The sequence below is a fragment of the Nycticebus coucang genome, chromosome 23, assembly GCF_027406575.1.
Source record: "Nycticebus coucang isolate mNycCou1 chromosome 23, mNycCou1.pri, whole genome shotgun sequence".
Classification (NCBI taxonomy): domain Eukaryota; kingdom Metazoa; phylum Chordata; class Mammalia; order Primates; family Lorisidae; genus Nycticebus; species Nycticebus coucang.
This window is the reverse complement of record NC_069802.1, coordinates 1088054-1114742: the sequence shown is the minus strand read 5'-3', so window position 1 is coordinate 1114742 and position 26689 is coordinate 1088054. Positions and strand designations below refer to the sequence as shown.

The following is a 26689-nucleotide window of genomic DNA, read 5'->3' as shown; positions in this document are numbered from 1 at the left end:
TGTACAGTTGAGGCTATTTCAGAACTTGATATAGGCCTGTTCAACACTGAAACTTGATTCTGGCTAAGTCCTGGAAGGCAACGTGCTTCCAAGTATTGGTCAATTTCCTTCAGATTTTCATATTTCTGAGAATAAAGTTTCTTGTAATATTCATTAAGGATTTTTTGAATTTCTGAGGAGTCTGTTGTTATTTTGTCTTTGTCGTTTCTGATTGATGATTAGAGATTTTACTCTTTTTTAACTGGTTAGGTTAGCCAAAAGTTTATCTATTTTATTGATCTTTTCATAAAACCAACTTTTTGATTTATTGATCTGTTGTATAATTATTTTGTTTTCAATTTCATTTAATTCTGCTCTAATTTTGGTTATTTCTTTTCTTCTACTGTGTTTGGGGTTGGAATGTTCTTCCTTTCCCAGTTTCTTGAGATGTCCCATTAAGTTGTTAACTTCCTCTCTTTCTGTTCCCTTGAGGAAGGCTTGCAGTGCTATAAATTTCCCTCTTAGGACTGCCTTTGCAGTATCCCAGAGGTTCTGATAATTTATGTCTTCATTGTTGTTTTGTTCCAAAAATTTGGCAATTTCCTTCTTAATCTCCTCTCTGACCCAGCTATCATTCAGCATAAGATTATTTAACTTCCATGTTTTTGTATGAGTATGCAGATTCCTGTTGTTACATGGTGGTCCGAGAAGGTGCAAGGAATAATTTCTATTCCTTTAAATTTACTGAGGTTAGACTTGTGACCTAAGATGTAATCGATTTTGGAGTATGTTCTGTGTGCTGATGAGAAGAATGTGTATGCAGTTTTGTTGGGATGAAATGTTCTGTAGATGTCTGTTAAGTCCAGATGTTGAATGGTTAAGTTTAAATCTAAAATTTCTTTGCTCAGCTTTTTATTGGAGGATCTATCCAACACTGCCGAAGGAGTGTTAAAATCTCTGACTATTATGCAGCTTGAGGAAATCATGTTGCTCATGTCTGTTAGAGTTTCTCTTATAAATTGAGGTGCATTCTGACTGAGTGCATAAATATTGATAATTGAAATCTCATCATATTGAGTATTACCCTTAACAAATATGAAGTGACCATTGTTATCCTTCCTTAGTTTTGTTTGTTTAAAGCCTATTGTATCTACAAATGATATTGCAACACCTGCTTTTTTCTGATTTTCATTTGCCTGAAATATAGATGACCATCCCTTCACCCTGAGTCTATATTTATCTTTTAAGGTAAGATGAGATTCTTGTATACAGCAGATATCTGGCCTGAGTTTTTGTATCCAGTCAGCCAACCTGTGCCTCTTTACAGGATAATTTAAGCCATTCACATCAATGGAAAATATTGATAAGCCTGGTAGAATTTTGGGTATCGACTGGACTTTTTTTGAAAGTCCGGTGGACATTTTTAATCCTTTCACCACTGTGGAAGTTGGATTTTGATCAAAAGTTTCTGAGTGAGTTTACTTTTGTGGTGGAGGCTTGTACTGGTCATTATGGAGGATAGGTCTGAGAATATCCTGGAGAGCTGGTTTAGTTATGGCAAATTTCTTCAACATGTGAATGTCATTAAAGTATCTGATTTCTCCATCATAAATGAAACTCAGTTTAGCTGGATACAGGATCCTGGGTTGAAAGTTATTTTCTTTTAGTAAATTCAAAGTCGATGACCACCCTCTTCTAGCTTGAAAGGTTTCAGCAGAGAGATCTGCATTCATTCTAATATTCTTCCCTTTTTAGGTTATGGTTTTCTTATGTCTGGCTGCTTTCAGAATTTTCTCCTTCATATTAAGTTTAGTGAAGTTCATTATTATGTGCCTGGGGTATGTCTTGTTCCGGTTGAGTCATGCTGGGGTTCTGAAACTCTCTCCTATCTGAATTTAGAATTTCTTGGTATGTCTGGAAAATTCTCTTCCATAATTTCATGAAGAAGTGCCTCTGTGCCTTGCGAAGCCACCTTGTCACCTTCAGGGATTCCTATAAGGTGAATATTCATTGTCTTCGAATTGTTCCAGAGTTCTCTGAGAGAATAATTCGTTTTTGCTTTCCATTTCTCTTTCACCTTGAGAGTTCGGGAGCATTCAAAAGCTTTGTCTTCAATGTCAGAAATCCTTTCTTCTGCTTGTTCCATTCTGTTACTGAGGAATTCTACTGTATTTTTCAGATCTTTGAGGGCTACAAATTCTTGTCTCAATATGTCAAAATCTTTGGTGATTTTGTCTTTAAATTCGTTGAATTCTTGAGACAACTTTTGAAACACTCCTGGAATTTCTAATTCTAACTTTTCCTCCATTCTATTAATCTTATTTGCAATCTAAATTCTGAATTTGATTTCTGACATCTCGGCCACCTGTTTGTGAATGGGATCTTCAGTTGTGTCTGCCATATCTTTCCTTGGGGGTGTTGATCTATTCTGGTTATTCATGTTACTGGAGTTTTCCCGCTGATTCCACCCCATGATTATTTTATACTGTTTGACTAGATGAGCCGATAAAGAGTGTTAGGTTAGGGGCTCCAGGAGTAGTGCTTAACAAGCCCTTGCCCAAAAGTTGGGACTAGTGTCTGTACCTTTTCCCCTGGAGCTTTGCCTAGGACCCTTACAGTGCTACGGCCTGAGAAACTGGGGACCTGTTTGGTTTGGTGGGACTAAGTGGCTCTGTCTTGTTTTTAGCTGGTCTCTGTCCTACTCTAGTGAATCAGTTACTCTGGGTTAAAGTCTCAGCTGTGGAGAAATACCAGCAATTAAGTCACCCCATCCCCCACAGGCAATAATTGGAAAAGGAAAATCAAACCTTCCTACAACCACACACCCAGGATACCACTTAGACAGTCCTCAGGTGATTGACCCAGTTCAAGAGGCCCAAATTAAGTGTCTCAGTCAGCACCTGTCTCAGGTGGGAGAGTTCAAAAGGTCTCTGGCAACTCAAGAATGATGCCCTCTGATGCTCCATGAGGTCAGGAGGACACACCCAGCAAATAGATTAGTCTGGGAAGGTTGATGCCTCCTTCCCCACATTGTACGCCTATCACACTAAGTCACTGATAACCCTGCAGGGCTGTGACCCAGTTCCCTGCAATGAGAAGATACTTCATAAGTTTGCCCCTGCCTGAATCACAGGGAGATCTATGTCTCCTCAACCAGGCCACTGCTCTCTGCTACTGTCCAGAAGGGGGAGGTGAGGCCTGACGATCTCGGGTGCTTAATGGAAACTGGGGTGTTTCACGCAGTTCCAGCCCCACCCCTGATTGATGTTTCTGACAGAACAGAACAACTTTGCAGAATTTTTTCTGTCCCGGCTATATTCTCCTGGAGATCAGATGCTGTTTGAGTTCACCTAAACTGCGACCCTGGCCCAGGCTGTGCCACTGCCCAGTCTTGGCTACAGTTTGTATTGGGGCTGCAGGGTTAGCTGTCGGTTCCAGCCTCTACCTGCCCTCCTTTGTCTCAGCTAGGATCCCCTGAGGGCTGGGTGTGTCTGAGGCTCAGTAAAGTGGTCCTCTGGGTCAGCCCTGCCCTGAGAGTCTGCGGTCTCTGCACATGCGTGTATTCTAGTCCCTGCCCTCCACCCAGGCCTATGCCCCTCAAGAAAACCCTTTACTCATGGGTCCTATACCCCCTCAAGAAAACCCTTTACTCAGATTTTGCATCCCAGATCTGTTCTGCCGGTGGCTGCCATCAGAGAAGATGCCCCACGTTCTCTGGTTGCCCAGAGAGACAGGGGGTGTGACTCCGGAATATCCAGGGGTGAGCCCTATTGTTGCCGCTATGGCTGCTGCTCTGTGCCTCAGGGCACCACTGCTCTTGTATCATTCCCTCTCCACTAACCACCCTCTCCTTACTCCCGTGCCGCAGAATCAGCACTGACCAGCAGCAGTCCATGCCCTGTCCACACCTCTTGAGAAAATACCCAAGAATCTGGCCTCCTAGGGAACAGGCCTCCAGACCATGGAGTGAGAGTGGAGGGGAGTGCTGGGAGTTCAGAATTGCAGGTAGAGAATATATACAGGTTTTTACAGTTTTATGCCTGGCAGGAGAATGCCATGGCACCCTTGTAGGGGAAGTAGGTCCAGTTTTTAGAGGGTCTCTCCCAGGGGATAAAATGGGAGGACTTATGAACTCTGCTCATTTGTTAGTATGGAGTACTAAAAGCCATTCTCATGGGGGTGGGGGAGGTAGACTCCCATTCACTTGGCAATGGATTTTGTACCTTTTATTTGTATCCTTGGGGTCGCAGTTCACCTCAGCAGGGTTGATGTGCATTCTTCAACCTTCTCTCTTGACTCAGCTCTAATCCATCAGGTTACTTGCTAAACTTCTGTCCTTTAACTCTCCTTCTGAATGGGAGCCTCTGTGGAAATCTTGCCTCTGCCCCCAATTAAATTATTTTTGAAAGAAGTTCAAAGCAAGGGTGTTTTTTACTCTTTTTTTTTTTAATCAACAAAATTCAAGTGTGCCATGGACATTTAATTACAGGTTCATTTAATTTTAAAAAAGGTTTAAAAATACTGCCCTAGCTGTTGCTATAAATATATTTGGTAAATGTGTTTAATATCTATAATCAGTTGACTTTAAGTAAAGAAGTTTTATGCTAAATTATGTTGGGGGGGCCTCATCTAATCAGCTAAAATCCTTGAGAACACAATCTGAGGGTTCCTGGAGAAGAAATAATTCTCTTATACAAAAATCTTGCCTGATTAGCTAGGCACGGTGGCTCGTCTATAATCCTAGAACTCTGGAAGGCCAAGATGGCTGGATTTCTTGAGCTCAGAAGTTTGAGACCAGCCTGAACAAGATTGAGGCCCCGTCTCTACTAAAACTAGCTGTGCATTGTGGTGTGCACCTATAGTCCCAGCTACTCAGGAGACTGAGGCAAGAGGATCACTCAAATGCAGGACTTTGAGGTTGCTGTGAGTTATGATGATGCTATGGCATTCTACCCAGGGTTATGCAGTGAGACTCTGTTTCAAAAAAAAAAAAATCTTGAGTGAATTTTCAGCCTGCTGTCCTGCCCTCGGGACAGGGCACATGTTGGTGTGCTTCCCTGGAGAGCGCTGACTAATATAGTTACAACAACACAGACTATTAATTGCTAATCCCAGTATCCTTTCTCTTATTCTCTGTAGTAAAAGCCCCTGAAATGAGGACGTTCTCTGGCTTCCCTGCAGTTAGCTGTGGCTGTGCAGCTAAGCTCTAGCCAATAAGGTGTGAGCAGATGTGCTTTCTGGCAGCTCCCTTCAAACACATCCAGTGAGTGCCTCGTCTTTGTTTTTTCAGCCAGTCTTCCACCCTGCTGCCTATAACTTGACTTTTGGAGCCCTCACAGCCAATCTGGATCATGAAAATAAAGGAATGTCCGAGTAGAAAGCTAGAAGGAATGTGGATCCCTGATCTCTGTGGAGCTGCTGGATTAGTTTTGAACTGCTACGAGCAAAGGAAAACATTTCTATCTAATTTATGCTAGAAATTCTTTTGCATTTTATGTTACATTTAATGGAATGTAATCCTAATTTAAGACAATTGCCAAATTTAAAAACTTTCACATAAATCTTCAGTTCTCTGCCCTTGATGGTTTAGAATCTGATAAACTTGGGGTCATGCTCCCCATGGCAGTCATTAAAACACCAGGACAGGATAGTGGATACTTGCCTTAGACAGGGCTAGAAACTCCATTAGTTTTGTTTCCTTGTTTAAGTTCCTAGAAGCTTTGAGTTTGCTATCACTGACCTGTTGGGTTCTATTTCTATCAACAATGTGACAGGCTCTTATACAAACTTACTTTTGTCCTCTTAGACTGTTTCCCAAGGTACTTTTTTGGAGAGTGGGGAAAGATGGAAAAATTATGGGCCTGTAATCCTAGCACTCTGGGAGGCCTAAGCAGGTGGGTTGCTTGAACTCAGGAGTTCGAGATCAGCCTGAGCAAGAGTGAGGCACGCCTCTACTAAAAAGAGAAAACCTAGTTGGGTGTCATGGCAGGTCCCTGTAGTCCCTGCTACTTGGGGAGGATGGGATAAAAGGACTGCTGAAACCCATGAGTTTGCAGTTGCTATGAGCTACAATGCCATGGCAGTCTACTGAGAGTAACAGAGTGAGACTGTCTCAAAAAATAAAAAGAAAGAAAAGAAAAATTGTGAATGCCACCCTTATAAATTAAGTAACTTATAACCTTATAATTTACTCCCTGCATTATTTTCCTCAAGAGCATTCCCAAATTGATGCACTCCATGAGAAAGATATTTCTCATGCCCATAGAAGTGGGACCATTTTTTTTGCAGTGCCTGTGGCTCAAAGGAGGAGGGCGCTGGCCCCATACGTCAGAGGTGGTGGGTTCAAACCAAAAAACTGTAAAAAACTGCTAAAAAAAAAGAAAAAGTGGGACCATTTTTTACCTTTATCACAGTTCTGCCGGCCTGTGGGGGGCAGCACAGGTCTCAGTGGCCACTGACTAAGTGGTGGGGAAGCTATACTCTCAAGGCTTAGGAAAACAGAGGATCTTCCATTCAGTGGATGCAAATTTTTCTCATTTTAAAGACCCTCATCCACGAGGGAGGTGCCTGTGGCTCAGTGAGTAGGGCGCAGGCCCCATATACTGAGGGTGGCCCGGCGGCCAAACTGCAATAAAAAATAGCCAGGCATTGTGGCCAGTGCCTGTAGTCCTAGCTAGTTGGGAGGCTGAGGTAAGAGAATCGCCTAAGCCCAAGAGCTAGAGGTTGCTGTCAGCTGTAATGCCATAGCACTCTACTGAGGGCAACAGAGTGAGACTCTGTCTCAAAATAAATAAATAAATAAATAAATTTAAAAATTAAAAAAATAAAGACCCTCATCCATTCTAATGAATTTCTATTTCTCTGGTTTACATAATTTTGACCCTATTTCTCACTAACACCCAAGCCTTAATTTGGTGAAAGAGTATTATCCCACCCAATTTCCAACCAGCTCTTTGCCCTAAGTACCATCTTCCAACTTCCCATCTTCACTTGCCAATGAAGAGAGCAGCCTGAGAAGATTTCCACTAGCCTGGAGGAGGGCTGAGGTGTTGGAGGGTGGAGGCTCAGTTGTTGTTAAACCTATATTGACCTGAAAATAATTTGGGAAGGCAAGGTGGAAAGATTGTTGGTGAGTGAAAGATCCATTCTTGTCTTTGGTTGCAAATGAATTCAAGGTCACTACGAAATGAGCATAAAATGAGATGAACTCTGTTCTCAAGTCAAGTCAAGGGCAAAGAAGTCATAAAAGACCCTTTAAAGAGCCAGGAATGGTGACCCAACCCTGTAATCCTACCCCTCTGGGAGACCAAGGCCAATGGATTACTTGAGCTCAGAAGTTCCAAACCAGCCTCAGCAAGAGCGAGACCAAATTTCTTTATAATAAAATAATAATAATAACCGGGTATTGTGGCTGGTGCCTGGAGTCCCAGCTACTTGGAAGGCTGAGGCAAGAGGATCATTTGAGCCTATGACATTGAGGTTGCTATGAACTATGATGCCATAGCCCTCTACCTGGAGCCCAGAGTGAAACTCTGTCTCAAAAGAGAAAAACAAAAAGACCCTTTAAAGCTACTCAGGCTGGCTGGACATGGTGTAATCCTAGCACTCTGGGAGGCAGAAAGAAGCCACTGAATCTCTTGGGCTCAGGATTTGGAGACCAACCTGTGCAAGAGCAAGACCTCATCTCTACTGAAAATAGAAAAACTAGCTGGGTGTTTTGCTGGGTGCCTATAGTGCTGGGTACTCGAGAGCCTGAGGCAAAAGGATTGCTCCAGCCCAAGAATCTGAGGTTGCTGTGGCCTAGGCTGATACCACAGCACTTCTAGCCTGGAGCAACAGAGTGACACTCTTGTCTTAAAAAAGAAAAAAAAAACTACTCGGGCCTTTTGGCAGGAATGAAGTGAACCTTCAAAGATGAAACTATAGGAGATCAGAAATATGTGGTTTTGCCCCAGGCTGTGTCTACATCTAGATTTGTCTTTGTCTTTTCATTCTCATAATTTCATTAAATTGTCTCTCATCTATGAGTGTCTTCTACAGCCAGGTACTGTTTTAGACCTCGGGAATACAGTGAGCAAAACAGAAAAGATTCCTACTCTAATGGAGTTTCTGTTTTGGTTTGCAAATACAGATAATAAACTTAACTAGTAAACAGGAGAATGAAGATAATTTCAGATCTGGGGCAGCGCCTATGGCTCAAAGGAGTGGGGTGCCAGCCCCATATAACAGAGGTGGTGGGCTCAAACCTGGCCCCAGCCAAAAACTGCAAAAATAATAATAATAATAATTTCAGATAGTGATAAATGCTATGAAAAAAGTTTCAGAAAAGCACCTAAAACTTGAGGTGTTTTTCCTTTAGCCTAAATGACCAGAAAAAGAACAAAAGAGTGATCTAAGAGGAGAAAGTAGGCTGGGGGCATGGTTCAAGCCTGTAATCAAGCACTCAAGGAGCCCAGGCAGGTAGATTTCTTCAGCGCAGGAATTCAAGACCAGCCCAAGCAAGAACAAGGCACCATCTCTACTAGAAATAAAAGAATTAGCCTCGTGTTGTGGTGCACACCTGTAGTCCCAGCTATTCAGGAGGCTGAGGCAAGAGGGTTGCTTGAGCCCAAGAGTTTGAGGTTGCTGTGAGCTACCCAGAGTGACAGAGTGAGACTCTGTTGGTGGAACTGCAAACTACCCTGTTTCCCCTAAAATAAGACAGTGTCTTACTTTAAGGTGTGCTCCCAAAGATGCGCTAGTTCTTATTTTCAGGGGACGTCTTATCTTTCCTGTAAGTAGGTCTTACTTTCGGAGGATGTCTTATTTTCGGGGAAACAGGGTAATACAGCCTCTTTGGAAAGAAGTATGGAAAATCCTCAAAGAACTAAAAGCAGACCTTCCATGTGATCCCACAAGCCCATTACTAGGCATCTACCCAGAAGGAAAATATCATTTTATTGTAAGGATATTTGCATTAGATTGTTTATCACAGCTCAATTTACAATCACCAAGATGTGGAAACAACCTGAATGCCCATCAACCCAGAAATGGATTAACAAACTGTTGTACATGTATACCATGGAATAACATTCAGCCATAAAAAAGATGGAGACTTTACATCTTTTAATACTAACCTGGATGGAGTTGAAACACATTTTTTTTTTTTTGAGACAGAGTCTTAAGCTGTCACCCTCAGTAGAGTGCAATGGCATCATCATACCTCACAGCAACCTCCAACTCTTGGGCTCAAGCAATCCTCTTGCTTCAGTTTTTTGATTTTTAGTAGAGATGGGGTCTCACTCTTGATCAGGGTAGTATTGAACTCATGAGCTCAAGCAAAACACAGCCTTCTTAGTTAAATACCACAAGAATGGAAAATAGGCTGGGTGCCATGGCTCATGCCTGTAATCCCAGCACAGAAACAGGTGGATCACTTGAGCTCACAAGTTTGAGACCAGCCTGAGAAGAGCAAGACCATGTCTCTAAATAAATTGCTGAGCATTGGGGGCACCTGTAGTCCCAGCTACTTGGGAGGCTGAAGCAAGAGAATCGCTTGAGCCCAAGAGTTTGAGGTTGGTGGGAGCTGTGACACCATGGCACTCTACTGGGAAAAAGAAAGTGAGACTCTGTCTTTAAAATAAAAATGGGGGGATGGGGAAAGCTTTTAACAGAAGCTCCCATCCAGAAGGAGAGATAATGACCAGAATGAACCCAATAAAGCTAAAGGTTGAGAGCTGAGCTGAGAGAGAAGATTGATAACTGCACATCATCCCTGCTGAGGCAAGCTGTGACACCAAAGAAGCAAATTTCAGCTAAAAACCCATTCCAAAGATGATGAGAATCTGTCCTCGCCCCCAAGAGAGTGGCTTGCTGTGTGATCCCTACAAGTGAGCAATGAACAGAAGACCTCTTGTTTCACCCCATGGGAGAGAGTTGCCGAAGGCTGGGACTCCTTCTCCAGAGAGATACTGCTATGAGCCTCGGCCTTCTCTTGCCCAGCATAAAAGTTGAACAAATGTTTTCCCTGCCATTCTGAACTCCCAGTTCACCCTTTCCCTCTTTCCTTGCAGTCTGGAAGCCCACCCCCTGCAGAGACTGGAGTGTCCGGTGGTTCCTTGCTAGGGCTGGGCATTGCATGGACCACAGCAGCTCAGTTGTGCTGAAACTGTGACTCAAGTAGAAGTGGAGAGAGGTGCAAGGGGGGAGGGTGACTGGCCCAGCCCCCTAGTGCATATCAGCAGCAGGCAGAGGCTCAGGAATCTGTGCAGAGGCACCTTCCACAAAGCAGCAGCGAATTAGTGCAATCCTGCCAGGGTCAAATTTTGGAGAGACACCTCCTCAATTCTGTGGACTGCCAGAGGGAGCCAGACCTCGCTCTACAAGGGTACCAAAGGAGCAGCGGCTGGGGCAGAGTCGTGGTCTCTGATGGACAAAAACACTTGCTGCATTGTTAACACCTGGCTTGGAACAAACTCAGATGGAACACTCCCCAGTTTCTAATAAGCACCAGAGAGAGTCAGGCTTCAGCTCTCCCTGTCCAGCTAGTGGCAGAGTGTTGCTGCCCAGCCAAGGAGGCATTGAGTCCCCTTTGACTCTGGCAGGTGCAAACCCCTAGCACATTTGCTCATTGGAAGGAACTGAGCCACAGCTCACCCCCATGGGGTTACCAGTGACTGGCGTGGTGGAGATGCAAGGTGGGGAAGGAGGCGCCAGCCACCCCAGACTAACTCTTTTGCTCCATGACTCCATGGAGCACCGGAGAGTCACACTTGAGCTGCCAGTGGACCCCTGCTGTCTAGTTGCTGAGGACTTTTTGAACTCAACCACTTTTACAGTGATTGTGCTGACTGGGACAATTTGTTTGGAACTCTTGAGCTGGGCCAGCCACCTGGGGACCCTCCAAGGTTGAACCCTGGTTGTGTTGTAGTGGGAGGGTCTGATTCTCCTCTTCCAGTTGTTACCCATGGGGGGCTAGGTGTCCTAGTTGCTTGTATTTCTCCCCAGCTGAGATTTCAGCCCAAAGCCACTGATAACTAGGATTGGGTAGAGACTAGCTGAATATAAGACAGAGCCACTTAGCCCCATCACACCACACAGCTCCCCAGAGTCTCAGGCTGTAATACCGAAAGGGACTTTTGTAAAGCTGTAGGGGAAAAGCCAGTCACCTGTTCCAGCTCTTTGGTAAAGGGCTGGTTAACTATAACTCTGGGAGCCCTCAATCCAATTTCACCTTACCAGCTTCTCTAGCCAAACTGTGAAAAATAATCATGGGGCGGAATCAGTGGAAAAACTCTGGCAACATGAATAATTAGAGTAGATCAACTCCTCCAAGGAATGACAAAGGAGACACAACAGAAGATCCCATTCATAAACAAATGGCTGAGATGTCAGAAATAGAGTTCAGAATTTGGATGGGAAATTAGAGTAATAGAAAGGAAGTAAAGTTGGAATTAGAAATTCAAGGAATCGTTGAAAAGTTCTCTCAAGAAATCAGTGGATTCAAAGACAAAATCTCCAAGGATTTATATACGATGAGGCAAGAAATTGCAGACCTCAAAGAACTGAGAAACATAGTAGAATCCCTCAGTAACAGAGTGGAGCAGGCAGAAGAAAGGATCCCTGACATTAAAGACAAAGCTTTTGAACACTCCCAAATGCTCAAAGAGGCAGAGAAGTGGATATCAAAAACAGATCACTCCCTGAGAGATTTGTGGGACCACTCCAAAAGAGCAAACATTCACCTTATAGGAATTCCTGAAGGAAAAGAGGATGGTCCTAAAGGCGCTGATGCTCTACTCCAAGATATAACGAAGGAAATTTTCCCAAGCATGGAGATATTGAAATTCAGATAGCAGACAGTTTCAGAACCCCAGCATGACTCAATCCAAATAAAGCATCTTATAGACACACTGTAATTAACTTTGCCAAAGTTAATATGAAGGAGAAAATCCTGCAAGCAGCCAGTCATAAGAAAATCATAACCTACAAGGGGAAGAATATTAGAATGACTGTAGATTTCTCAGCTGAAACTTCTCAAGCCAGAAGAGGATAGTTATTGACCTTCAATCTCCTAAAACAAAATAACCTTCAGCCCAAGATTCTGTATCCAGCAAAACTGAGTTTCATTTGTGATTGAGAAATCAAATACTCGTCAAGTTGAAGAAATTTACCATAACACTCCAGGATATTCTCAGACCCATCATTCATAATGATCAGCTTAATGATCTACCACCAAAGTAAACTCACCCAGAAAGCCTTGAACAAAACCTAACATGCACAATGGTGAAAGGATTAAAAATATCTACTGGACAATTAAAAATATCCACTGGACACTTGAAAAACACGACAATCCAAACACTACCATGCTTATCATTACTCTCAAAATGTGAATGGCTTAAATTGTCCTGTAAAGAGGCACAGGTTGGCTGACTGGATACAAAACTCAGGCCAGATATCTGTTGCATACAACAATCTCATCTTACCTTAAAGGATAAAAATAGACTCAGGGTGAAGGGATGGACATTTATAATTCAGACAAATGGAAATCAGAAAAAAAGCAGGTGTTGCAATTTTATTTGCATATACTATAGGCTTTAAACCAACAACAGTAAGAAAAGATAAGGATGGTCACTTCATATTTGTCAAGGGAAACACTCAACATGAAGAGATTTCAAAATTAACATTTATGTACCCGACCAGAATGCTCCTCAAATTATAAAGGAGACCCTAACAGAGATGAACAATTTGATATATTCCATAATAGGAGGACATTTCAACACCCCTTTGGCAGTGTTGGATAGATCCTCCAAGAATAAACTGAACAAAGATATATTGGACTCAACCTTGACCCTACAACAAATGGACTTAACAGACATCTACAGACCATTCATCCAAATAAAACTGAATACACATTCTTCTCATCAGCCCATGAAATATCCTTCAAAATTGATCACATCTTAGGTCACAAGTCTAACCTCATCAAATTTAAAAGAATAGAAATTATTCCTTGTATTTTCTTGGACCATCACGGAATGAAAGTTGAACTCAACAACAACAGTAATCTTCATACCCATACGAAGACATGGAAACTAATCTTATGATGAATGATAGCTGGGTCATAGATGAGATTAAGAAGGAAATTACCAACTTTTTGGAACAAAATGACAATGAAGACATGAATTATCAAAACCTGTGGGATACTGCAAAGGCAGTCCTAAGAGGGAAACTTATAGTGTTGCAAGCCTTCCTCAGGAGAATGGAAAGAATGGAAGTCAACAAATTAATGCACCATCTCAAGCAACTGGAAAAGGAAGAACATTCCAATGACAAACCCAGCAGAAGAAAAGAAATAACCAAAATTAGAGCAGAATTAAGTGAAATTGAAAACAAAAGAATCATTCAAAAGATCAATGAATCAAAATTTCGTTTTTCAAAACTATTAACAAAATTGATAAACTTTTGGCTAACCTAACCAGAAATAGAAAAGTAAAATCCCTAATATCATCAATCAGAAATGATAAAAGTGAAATAACAAGACTCTCAGAAATTCAATAAATCCTTAATGAATATTATAAAATATTCTATTCTCAGAAATATGAAAATTTAGAGGAAATAGAAGCATGCCACCTTCCTAGACTCAGTCAGAAAGAATTGGAAATGTTGAATAGACCTATATCAAGTACTGCAATAGCATCAACTATACAAAATCTCCCCAAAAAGAAAAGTCTGGGACCAGATGGCATCACATCAGAGTTCTACCAAACTTTTAAAGAGGAACTAGTACCTATATTACATAACTGTTTCCAAAATATAGAAAAAGAAGGAATATTTCCCAACACATTCTACAAAGCAAATATCACCCTGGTCCCCAAACCAGAAAGACCCAACAATGAAAGAAAATTATAGACCAATATCATTAATGAATAGAGATGCAAAAATATTCAATAAGATCCTAGCAAACAGAATCCAGCAACACATCAAACAAATTATACATCATGACCAAGTTGGTTTTATCCCAGGGTCTCAAGGCTGGTTCAACATACATAAATCTATAAATATATCACATAAACAAAATAAGAAACAAAGACCATATGATTCTCTCAATTTATGCAGAAAAAGCTTTTGATAATATCCAGTATCCTTTCATGATCAGAACACTTAAGAAAATAGGCTTATATGGGTCATTTCTTAAACTGATTGAGGCCATCTACAGCAAGCCCACAGCCAATATCATATTAAATGGAATAAAATTGAAAACATTTCTACTCAGATCTGGAACTAGACAAGGATGCCCATTGTCTCTACTACTATTCAACATAGTAATGGAAGTCTTAGCCATAGCAATCAGGCAAGAGAAGGCCATCTAGGGTATCCAAATGGGGTCAGAGGAGATCAAACTCTCACTCTTCACAGATGATATGATTTTATATCAGGAAAACCCCAGTGACTCAACTACCAAAGTCTTAGAAGTGATCAAGGAATACAGCAGCATCTCATGTTACAAAATCAATACTCACAAATTAGTAGCTTTTATATATACCAACCATATTCAAGCTGAAAAAATAGTCAAGGACTCTATTCCTTTTACAGTAGTGCCAAAGATGAAATATTTGGGAATTTACTTAACAAAGGACGTGAAAGATCTCTATAAAGAGAACTATGAAACTCTGAGAAAAGAAATAGTTGAACATGTTAACAAATGGAAAAACATACCATGCTCATGGCTGGAAAGAATCAACATTGTTAAAATGTCCATACTACCCAAAGCAATATACAAATTTAATGCAGTCCCTATTAAAGCACCACTGTCATACTTTAAAGGTCTGGAAAAAATACTATTTAGTTTTATATGGAATCAGAAAATACCTTGAATAGCCAACACATTACTCAGAAACAAAAACAAATCAGGAGGAATCAACCAGACTTCAGGCTGTACTCTAATCAGTATAGATCACTAATCTATAGTGATCAAAACAGCATGGTACTGGCACAAAAATAGAGAGGTAGATGTATAGAACAGAATAGAGAACCAAGAGATGAACTCAGACACTTATCATCATTTGATCTTTGATAAGCCTATCAAAAACATAAATTGGGGGAAGATTCCCTATTTAACATATGGTGCTGTGTGAATTGGCTGCTGACTTACAGAAGACCGAAATTGAACCCACACCTTTCACCATTAACACAAATTTATTCTCACTGGATAAAAGATTTAAACTTAAGACATGAAACTATAAAGATACTTGGAGAGAGTGCAGGAGAAACACTTGAAGAAATTGGCCTGGGTGAGCAGCATCCATGGCTCAGTGAGTAGGGCACTGGCCCTATCTACTGAGTGTGGCGGGTTTGAACCCAGCCCCGGCCAAACTGCAACAAAACAATAACTGGGTGTTGTGGCGGGCACCTGTAGAGCCAGCTACTCAGGAGGCTGAGGCAAGAGAATCACCTAAGCCTGGGAGTTGGAGGTTGCTGTTAGCTGTGACACCACAGCACTCTACTGAGGGCTATAAAGTGAGACTCTGTATCCAAAAAAGAAAGAAAGAAAGAAAAGAAAAGAAAAGACAAGAAATTGGCCTTGGACAATATTTTATAAGGAGGACCCTTCAGGCAATTGAAGCAACATTAAAAAAACATTACTGGGATCTGATCAAACTAAAAAGCTTCTGCACAGCCAAGAACACAGTAAGTAAAGCAGGCAGACAGCCCTCAGAATGGGAGAAGTTATTTGCAGTTTATGTTTCTGACAAAAGTTTGATAACCAGAATGCACAGAGAAGTCAAACTTATTAACAAGGGATTCCATTTCATTGTGGGCAAGGGACTTGAACAGAAGCTTCTCTGAAGAAGACAGGTGCACGGCCTACAGACACATGAAGAAATGCTCATCATCTTTAATCACCAGAGAAATGCAAATCAAAACTACTTTGAGATATCATCTAACTCCAGTAAGAGTAGCCCACATAACAAAATCCCCAAACTACAGATGTTGGCATGGATGTGGAGAAAAGGGAACATTCTGCACTGCTGGTGGGAATGCAAGCTAGTACAGTCCTCTTGGAAAGAAGTTTGGAGAACACTTAGGGAACTAAAAGTAGCCTGGCTGGTCAAGCCTGCAATTCTACTATGTATATACCCAGAAGACCAAAAATCACTTTACAACAAAGATATTTGCACCAGAATGTTTATTGCAGCCCAATTCATAATTGCTAAGTAATGAAAGAAGCCCTAGTGCCCACCAACCCATGAATGGATTAATAAACTGTAGTATATGTACACCATGGAATATTATGCAGCCTTTAAAAAAGATGGAGACTTTAGCTCTTTTATGTTTACATGGATGGAGCTGGAACATATTCTTCTTTTTTTTTTTTTTTTTTGTAGAGACAGAGTTTCACTTTATTGCCCTCGGTAGAGTGCCGTGGCGTCACACAGCTCACAGCAACCTCCAACTCCTGGGCCTAGGTGATTCTCCTGCCTCAGCCTCCCGAGTAGCTGGGACTACAGGCGCCTGCCACAACGCCCGGCTATTTTTTGTTGTTGTTGCAGTTTGGCCGGGGCCTGGTTTGAACCTGCCGCCCTCAGTATATGGGGCCGGCGCCCTGCTCACTGAGCCACAGGCGCCGCCCAAGGAACATATTCTTCTTAGTAAAGTATCTCAAGAATAGAAGAAAAAGTATCCAGTGTACTCAGCACTATTATGAAACAATATATAATCACCCACGCTTTCTTTTCTTTTTCTTTTTTTTTCACCCACACTTTCATATGAAAGATAAAACACAACTATAGCCCAGGATGAAGAAGTGAAGAGGAGGGGGAGGGGAGGGAAGGTGGAAGATTGGGTAGAGGAAGGATAATTGGTGGGATGTCACCTATGGTGCATACTGCAAGGGTACATGTCAAATCTATTAAGTGTAGAGTATAAATGTCTTAACACAATAATTAAGTAAGTGAGGTGAAGGCTATGTTAACCAGTTTGATGTAAGCATTCCAAATTGTATATAAAGTCAGCACATTGTACCCCATAAATACATTAATGTGCAGTTATGATTTAATAAAATTCAGTTCAAATTGGGGAGAGTGGAAAAGAGAGGGGGAGGAGGATGGGTGTGCTCCCCCTTAAGGGGTAAGGGGCACGATGTGTGTGGCACAGCTCTTGGCTGCAGGACACAACTACAAGAGGGACTCTACCTAACAAATGCAAACATTGGAACCTAGTTGTTTGTACCCTGACATTAATCTGAAATTTAAAAAACAAGAAGAAAGAAAAAGAGAAAGGAGCAAGCACAGAATTCCTGATCCAGAAATGAGCTTGCCTAGACATGGTGCCTGAGGCGCAGAAAGTCAAGCGAGGTGGTCACAGCAGGAGCTGGGGCGTAGACGACACAGAGCTTTCATTCAAAGACTGGGCCTTGGACTTTATTCTATGTGCCTTTAGCAATCATTACCCAATTTTGAGCAGAAGAATGAAATTATTTATCTTATTTTGAAAGCTCATTCTTGCTGCTGGTTAGATAATAGATTGGCAAGAGCAGAAGTAGGGAGACCAAATTAGGAGGTTACTTTACAGGCCAGGTGAGAAACGATGCCTGCTTTGAACAAGGCAGTCACAGTGGAGTGAGGAAGAGATGCTCAGATTCAGAATCTATTTTCTTGGCAGAGAAGAAAAAACTTGCTGGTGGATTGGATGTGAGGTATGAAGAATCCAATGGGGTGGATGTTCGTTCTATTTACTGAGATGGGAAGTCTGAAGGAGGAACAGGTTTGTGGAAGGAAATGAAAAGATCTGTCTTATCCTTACTTTGTTTGAAATGTCTGTGAAACATCCAAATGGAAATGCAAGGCTAGGCCCAGGGGCTCATGCCTGTAATCCCAGCACTCTGGAAGGCTGAAGCAGGTGGATTGCTTGAGCTCAGGAGCTCAAGAGCAGCCTGAGCCAAGAATGAGACCCTGTCTCTAAAAACTAGCCAGGTGTTGTGGTGGGTGCCTGTGGTCCTCGCTACTCAGGAAGCTGAGGCAAGAGGATTGTTTCAGCCCAAGATTTTGAGGTTGCTGTGAGGTATGACACCACAGCACACTACGAAGGGTGACAAACTGAGACTCTGTCACTGAAGGCTGAGCATGGTGACCCACGCCTGTAATCCTAGCATTCTGGGAGGCCAAAGTGGGTAGATTGCTTAGCTCAAGAGTTCAAGACCAGCCTGAGCCAGCGCAAGACCCTGCCTCTAAAAACTAGCCTGGCATTGTGGTGGCCACCTATGGTCCCTGCTTTTCAGGAGGCTGAGGCAAGAGGATCTCGTGAGGCCAAGAGTTTGAGGTTGCTGTGAGCTATGACACCAAGGCACTCTATCCAGAGTGGCAAAGTAAGACTAAAAAAAAAAAAACAAAACCCACAAAGAAAATCCCAAATGTAAATGAAAGAAAATCTTTAGATAAATAAGCATGGATTGTGGAGTATGTATTTAACAGTCTTTTTAAAAATTTCAGCCTGCCTGTGGAAACCTAAAAAAAAGTCCAGGGATAGGCCAGAGAAGATATGGCTCCTTTTTCCAGGGACTGGCAGAGTTTCCATACAAAGGTCCAGACACCCAGCACTCACAGGGGTTTGGCAGCAGTGTGGATAGCAGTGTGCTTCATTTCACATAGTAGGTGGGCTTTGAAGAGTTGGGAAGGTCAAGCAAGCTGCAAATTGCTATTTGTCACTACTTAACATTTTTTCAATTGTCCAAGTGCCTTTGCTTCAATTTTGAATGATCTCCCCTTGAGTAGCATGAAGTTTCTGGTTCTCCTTCCTCCTTTCTCCCTGCCTTCTGGGCTTCTCTTTGTGGGTTTTCCCTTCCCTTCCCCACCCTTCTCTTTTTTCTTTTCTTTTCTTTCTTACAGAGTCTCACTTTGTTGCCCTGGGTAGAGTGCTATGGCATCACAGCTCACAGCAACCTCCAACTCCTGGGCTCCAGTGATCCTCCTGCCTCAGCCTCCCAAGTAGCCGGGACTATGGGCACCCATCACAGCACCCAGCTAGTGTTTAGAGACATGGTCTAAATCTTGCTCAGGCTGATCTCTAACTGACCTCAAGCAATCCACCTGCCTCAGCCTCCCAGAGTGCTAGGATTACAGGCATGAGCCACCCCACCTGGCCCTGTGTACTGTTTTCAAAAGTCCTGAAACTTCAAGGTAAAATACTTGATTATTTTTTTTTTTTGAGAAAGAATCTCACTCTGTTGCCCAGGTTAGAGTGTGTGGCATCATAGCTCACAGCAACCTCAAACTCCTGGTTTAAGAGATCTTCCTGCCTCAGGCTGCTGAGTAAATAATTTTTCTATTTTTAGTAGAGACAGGGGGTCTGGTCCTTGCTCAGGCTGATCTTGAACTACTGAGTTCACCTGATCCTCTTGCCTCAGCGTCCTGAGTATTAGTACTACAGGCACATGCCACCATGCTCAGATCTTTTTTTCTTTCTTCTTCTTTTTTTAAACAGAGTCTCACTTTGTTGCCCCAGACTAGAATGCCCTGCTGTCATCACAGCTCACAACAACATCAAACTCCTGGGCTCAAGCTATCCTTTTGCCTCAGGCTCCTGAGTAGCTGGGAGTACAGGTGCCCACCACAATGCCTGGCTAGAAATAGGGTCTCACTTGCTCAGGTTTGTCTTGAACTTCTGAACTTCTGAATGCAAGCAATCCACCTGCCTCAGCCTCCCAGAGTGCTGGGATTACAGGCATGAGCCACCATGGCTGACTGCCCAGCTAAATTTTTTAATTTTTAGTAGAGGCAGGGTCTTGCTTTTGCTCGAGGATGGTCTCAAACTTCTGACCTCAAGGGATCCACCTGCCTCAGTCTCCAAAGTATTACAGGCATGAGCCACCAGGCCTAGCCAAGGCAAAATACTGTAGTCTGCCCTTGGAGGATTTTTGGATGCTGGAGAAGTTCTCTAAGAGAGCACAGACGATATATACCTCACCTCTTCCTACTTCTGAAAAGTTGAGGATGGAAACAAAGAGTGAGACAGGCAAGAGGCCAGGTTGGAAGGAGCAGTTTTCAGTCAGGTAGTCATGTGGGCTGGGCTGGAAGTCTCACATCAAGAGCTATTTCCACCCATTTGCAAGGGCTAGAGGCAGCAGATAATATTTTTCCCTGTGGGCTGCTTCTCCCAAGAGGAAGAAGATGGTGGAGCTGAGCCCAAACTTAACTCTACATCATCAGAGGAGGAATGGATAAGACACCAAAAGGCCAGGAAATGGTCCTCATAGAAACCCAGAGTGGGGAAGGGTATTCTCTGACCATTAACGGAAATGTTCATCATTACATAATTGGCTGATTTTATGTTTACATTTTCACAAATTGGATTTTCAGTAAGCGGGGCACAGTCAAATCCAATAAATAGATAGCAAGCACAATTCTGTACTTGTGTAATTTGGGGAAAGTTTCTTAAGTCTCACTTTTCTTATTTGTAAAAATGAGGATAACAGCACCAACCTGGTAAGATAATTTATGTAAACACTTATTGCTCTGCCCAGAGCAGAACAGCCCTAAATAATGTTTATTACTACTGTTGTAATGACAACTTCACCGCCACCTTGTTATAGAATCTGTCAGGTGCTGAGAATGTAAATTCATAAACTAGATGGGTCAGCCCCACCCAGTAAGGATATAAGAATAAAAGATATGAAAATACAATGCTATGACCACATAGTAGGGTTTCTTACCATAAGGATGCCTGCCAGTGATTACATCATAGAGAGAGGATAGCTGTGTAAGGTAGGATCCCCTTCCAAATTGGGACATGTTGAGCCTTCCACACCCTTATTGGGTAGGGGGTCAGGTAAATAGCCTCAATTGTTCTTTAGGAAAGGTATCAGGGGCAGTGCCCGTGGCTCAGTGGGTAGGGTGCCGGCCCCATCTACCGAGGGTGGCGGGTTTGAACCCAATCCCAGCCAAACTGCAACAAAAAAATAGCCAGGTGTTGTGGTGGGTGCCAGTAGTCCCAGCTGCATGGGAGGCTGAGGCAAGAGAATCACCTAAGCCCAAGAGCTGGAGGTTGCTGTGAGCTGTAATGCCAAGGTACTCTACTGAGGGCGACAAAATGTGTCTCTGAAGAAAAAAAAGAAAGGTATCAGGAAACCTCCTATGCTTTTAGTCTTTTCTTTTTTAAGGGAGCTAGTCACTAATGAGGAATAGAAGGGTGAATCCTTGTAGTGGTGAAACCAGCCCTGAGTTAGCACCCCTGAGCACAGATCCCTGGGAGGTTGCTTAGTGAGGGTACAGAAATGGCTGGTTACTAGGGAGTCCGACATCTGGAGCCTGACCTGGCAGTGCCTGAGGGCCCTTGCGTCAGGGTGACACTGGAGCAGGCCAGAAAGGTGCCACTCTGCCTCTGATTCTGACACTGCGCTGACACTGCTGTGCCAGTGCCTCCCTGGGGACAGCGCTTTGTGTCCATTACCTCTGTCTTCTGCTAAACAGCTTTGCTGCTTTGCCCACATGAGAAGCTGCTGCCTCCTCATCCTTCTGAGGCCCAGATGTCCTCACTGGTGGTACTGCAGTGATGGGACTTCACCAGAAGCCCTTCCTGTGAGATAGTCCTGGAGTCTGGGCAGCCCACACCAGATAACAAACCAAGCACCTTCCAGAAACCCGTGACGTGTGGCCGCTTTTGCTTCATTCACCCTTCTGCCTCTGGCCCCAGTCACTTCTTGCAGGTCCCTCCCTTAGGCCCCCAAGCTTCCCTCTCAGGACCCTGGTAAGCACAGTAAATCCTGTGCGCATAAAGGGGAGGTAGTTGAGAGAGTCTGGACCTCTGGGTTTTCTGTTACCACTGCCTTGGAGGACACAAACATTTGTACTCCAGGGAAGAACTGGCAGGCATAGTTGCACTCCAAACCGTGTGGGAGGCATCTGGTTACTGATACAATAGCAGAAGCATGCATGAGCTACAGTATGAAGAAGTGAACTCTATCAGGGGAGGTGGTGGGGAAGGCTTCTGAGCAAGGCCTGAACAGGTTTTGGAAGTACAGGCAGGAGTTTACAAGGAAAGAATGGAGGAAGGGAGTCAGGGGCAGGAAGTCCAGCATGGCCCAAAGCCCTACTGACTTGTAACACAGCCCTGCAGCCTCAGTGAACTCAAAGGAGGGTGTGCCCACTTTGCCACAGACAGTTTTGATGGATTACTTTCTTGTTTCGTGATAACCTTCCTTAGGTCTTTTCTGAGTACAGGTTTAATTTATGCAAATATATGTAAAGTACTGAGAATTGCACCCGCACATGATTAGCACTATTTGGTTGGTCTGTTTGTTTTTAGGGTCTGGGTCTTAATCCAAGGCCAACTTCTGGTACTTAAATAGATTAACTTTTCTCTTTATAAGATGTAAAAATATTCTCAAGTCTAATTAAACATTCTTTCTTGTCTTATAATTTTGCCCACCTCAACCTCCATCGTGCAAAAATCCTAAACACCCATTTTTTTTTTTTTTTTTCCCCAGAGACAGCATCTCCCTCTGTTGGCTAAGAGTGCAGTAGCATCATCATAGCTCAGTGTAACCTTAAATTTCCAGGGTCAAGCAATCCTTACGCCTCAGCGCCTCAGTAGCTGCCACCGCGCCCAGCTATTTTATTTTTTTTTTTGTAAGGTGTGTTTGGGGGTCACCCTATGTTGCTCAGGCTGGTTTCCAACTCTTGAGCTCAAAGGGTCTTCCCACCTCAGCCTCCCAAAGTGCTAGGATTACCAGTTTAAGCCACCAAGCCCAGCCTCCTAAACACCCAATTTCATTTTTTTTTTTTTTTTTTTGAGACAGAGCCTCAAGCTGTTGCCCTGGGTAGAGTGCTGTGGTATCACAGCTCACAGCAACCTCCAACTCCTGGGCTCAAGCGGTTCTCCTGCCTCTGCCTCCCAAGTAGCTGGGAGGCGCCCACCACAACGCCGGCTATTTTTTGGTTGCAGCCGTCATTGTTGTTTGGCGGGCCTGGGCTGGATTAGAACCTGCCAGCTCAGGTGTATGTGGCTGGTGCTTTAGCCGCTTGAGCCATAGGCGCTGAGCCTAAACACCCAATTTCAAAAGCCAAACATTTTAATGAGTCAGTCTACCAAGCAGCACTAAACTAGTGCTCCCAAGCATATAGGCAATTCCTGGACAAGGGCAACATTAGAAGTTTTGGTCTGGGGGTAAATTATAGGCAAACAGTATGTTAAAACAAGACTTGCACATTTTCATGTTATTTCCAAATTTCATTTCAAAGCTTTTTTTTTTTTTAAATTTAAGTAGCAATTTGAGCCCCTAAGAAGATCCTCTGTAGCAGGTCGCCTCGAGGAGGGTGGCTCAGAGAATCCGTGAGGAAGCGCGGAGCAGGGCTGGGTGTGGCGGTTCCCGCAGACAAGCGCCACGTAGCCAGACGCGCTCGAACTAATTTGACATCTAAGACAGGCTAAGAGGAGGGGAAAGCGGGTCTGGAGGTTAGGGCAGAAGGTTGAGGAGGAAGCAGACGTAAGGAGCCCTGCAGTCCTGGGACGGCGGGGCAGAGAGAGCGGGGAGTAGGCAGGGGGCCCCGGGCGCAGGCGGGAATGATGTAGGGAGAGGACGGTCACGCGTCACCGGGGTACCCGGCCGCCGCGTAGAGGCCAAGGCTACCCGGGCGCGGCCGCACCCCAACCTGGCCGCTAACGTCACGACGCCAAGGCGGACGCCGGGCCAATGGGAGGCCGTCGCGGCCAGGGGCGGGGCCCGGGAGCTGGGGTCCGGCCGCGCGGAGGCGGTTGGCGGAGTCCTGCGCGGCTGTGGCGGGGAGGACGAGGACCGAGCTGGCGGCTGCCGACGCCCGCCTGCCCCGCGCCGCCTGCCCGCCCGCCCGCACGGTGCCGACTGCTCACTGAGCTGCCGCGGCGAGGCGTGAGCGACGCGCCGCGGAGGCGGCTCGGGTCGAGGCTTCCCGTCACCGGCACTTCCTCCTGCGGCGCCCGTGCGCGGCCGGCTGGGCTGCAGGGATGGCGGCCCCGGGGAGCGGCCGCGCGGCGGCGCCCCGGCTGCTTCTGATCTTGATGGTTCCGCTGCTGTGGGCCGGGGTCCGGGCTGGCCCCGACGAAGACCTCAGTCACCGGAACAAAGAACCGGCGGCGCCTGCTCAGCAGCTGCAGCCGCAGCCGCAGCCGGCGGCCGTGCAGGGCCCCGAGCCGGCTCGGGCCGAGGTGAGCCGGCCGGGCCGGGGCCACGGGGGCCGGGATGGGCGCGGCTGCGGAGCCGGCCCTGCCGGGGACCGGGCGCGGGCCGGAGGAATGGAGCCGGGGCCTTGCTCCCGGGTGGGAGGCGATGGGCTGCGCTTTTCCCGGGCGAGGCCTGGCCCTGCCGGCCCCTTCTGGAGGGCGGAGCGCCCGGCAGGGGGCCCGCGATGCTGCCGCGCACGGGCGCCGAATTGCTCTAGTGTGTGGTAGCGTAGCTGGAAATCTCATCCCAAGTAGAAACTTTTTAACAGAAGGTAGCTGGGAGGCTTTTTGTATTCCCTGAGGATAAATAACACCGACCCTTTCAGCGTTGAAACAGCTTATCCAAAACTGCTCGCCCAAATTCAGCTAAGCATGACCTGTGGTTTTTGCCAAATAAGGATTATGAATCGTGACTCTCAGACTTCATAAACGTGCTTTGGCTGCAGAAAGTAGCCGTTAGGAACGCAGAGGAATGATCAGGCTTTGGCAGTATACAGTGCTGCAGCGGCTTGAGATGCCAAAACTAAATTTATAAGTAAACCAGGATGCTTTATTTTGTTTAGATATTAATTAATTTCTTAATCTGTATTAATAGAATCACTCCTTTCTTAGTCACTTGGTGGCGTTTCAAAATTTCTTCCCTCTGCTAGTCTCAGGCCCTTTCGCCATTTCCAGTTTTGACTCCTCAGTTCAGACCTCCTTGGCTTTCCTGGCAGGGGCAGGTCTGACCCTCAACAACTCCTCCCACCCAGGCAGCCTCCAGCGTGTCTCCACCCAACTAATCTTCCTTCCTTAACCTCGAATTCTACCATCTTCTCGGAAATGCTTGGTGACTTGCTCCTGCGTGCTGATTTCAGTCCTGCCTTTTTTAGCAGGGTGATATTCAGGTTTAATGATTTTGCTGCAGCTGCCCTCCAGCCATGTGCTATGCTCAGAAATGGATGTGCTTTAAGAACCCTTAGGGACATGCCATGTGCTCCCTTGCCAGGAGCCTCTCCCCAACAAAAGACTTCCTCCTAAAAAAAAGACCTAGAGAATCAGTGGATGACCTACTCTTTGTGAAGTCCTTTCCTAAAACTTACTGGTTGAAATTAAGTTATTTTCTGTGTCCTTGAATGTTACCTTGTTACACGTTTCACCTTGGAGTCCCACAGACCGCGTGCAGAGTATTTGAGCTTTGTTTTGCTTATCCGTGGTGTTGGCTATCTTGGAAAGTATTCACAGACCATTTTTTTTCTTTTTTGCTCATCAACTGTCCTTAATGTTTGTGTATTTAATATGTGGCCTGAAACATCTTACCCTTCCAGTGTGTTTCAGAAAAGAAAAAAAAGTTTGGATCCTCCTGGCAGAGGATGGAAATGGTGGTCTTGGTTTCGCCCAGCAAGAACTTTCTAAGAATTAGAGTTATCCTGAATGTAGTAATCAATCTTGAGAAATAATGAAATTCTTCTTACTGGAAGTACTCAGGAAGAAGTTGAATAACTGATTACCTATTAGGAGATTCCTGCATGAGAAGGAAGCTGGGATTTAAAGTAATGCAAGTTAATATTCTGTGGACTGACTGTGCACTCGCTCCAGCCGGGGAAGCAGGTGTCATTCCCCTTACAGACGAGGAAACCTGGTTTTGGGAGGAGTGTTGCTCTAAAGCCACAGAGCTAGAAGCTCTTTTTCAGAAGAATCAGAATTCTGGATCTCTGTCTTACTAGGTTTTATTAGCATTCATTATATCATACTTGAACTCTTTTAACCTATTTTATTTAATTCATTAATGGATTGTGGTGGTTTATTATTGTATAGTATGTTGACATAGGTGTTTGGTCCTGAAGGCTGCCTTCCCTTTCTCCTGTTGTGGGGGTGGGGTAACGTTCTGTTCCTGTCAGTGGCCTGTTCACACAGGCACACTGCTGCTTTGGGTTCTTCAAGTTACCTACATGCTTTATCTGCCCCACTAGCGTTTGAATGTCTTGAGAGCATGGCCGTGGCTTATTCTTTCTTTGTCTCTTCCATTCCAATAAGACCTTGCCTATTCTTGGTGTTTATTAAATAATTTTCTAGGAATAAATTGAAATGTTTGCATCTCAAGTTCATATCAGTTGTTAAATACCTTTATGGAAAAAATGGCTGTAAAACTCAACCAGAGTAAAAACTATTTAGTATCTGTCTGGCCTTTTTAGTTTCAGCTGATCATCTAGTTAATTCTAGGACTCCGTAAAGTTTTACAAAAGTAAGAAAAGATCAAAAGCATTAAATAATGTCCCACTATAACAGAGATATGTAGTACAGTTCTGGTCAGAGGTGTATAAGAAATGCAAGTTTTTTTTTTTTTTTAGTTTAGGACAGAGTCTCAGTCACCCTGGGTAGAGTGGGTAGAGTTGCTGTCACAGCTCACAGCAACCTCAAACTCTTGGGCTCAAGCAATCCTCTTGTCTCAGCCTCCCAGGTAGCTGGGACTACAGGTATCTGCCACAACCAACACCCAGCTAGTTCTTCTATTTTCAGTAGAGATGGGATTTCACTTTGTGCAGGCTGGTCTGGAACT

General features: G+C 44.2%; 1 protein-coding gene across 1 annotated transcript in view; it reads left to right on the top strand.

Annotated features, from left to right (window-relative positions):
- Window positions 1-23674: 23674 nt before the first annotated feature.
- Window positions 23675-26689, top strand: part of TMEM165 (transmembrane protein 165) — a 36113-nt gene continuing 33098 nt past the window's right edge. The window contains exon 1 of the mRNA XM_053577544.1: window positions 23675-24135. Within this exon, the coding sequence (XP_053433519.1) occupies window positions 23935-24135 (201 nt within the window). The 5' untranslated portion in view covers window positions 23675-23934. The remainder of the gene's footprint in view (window positions 24136-26689) is intronic.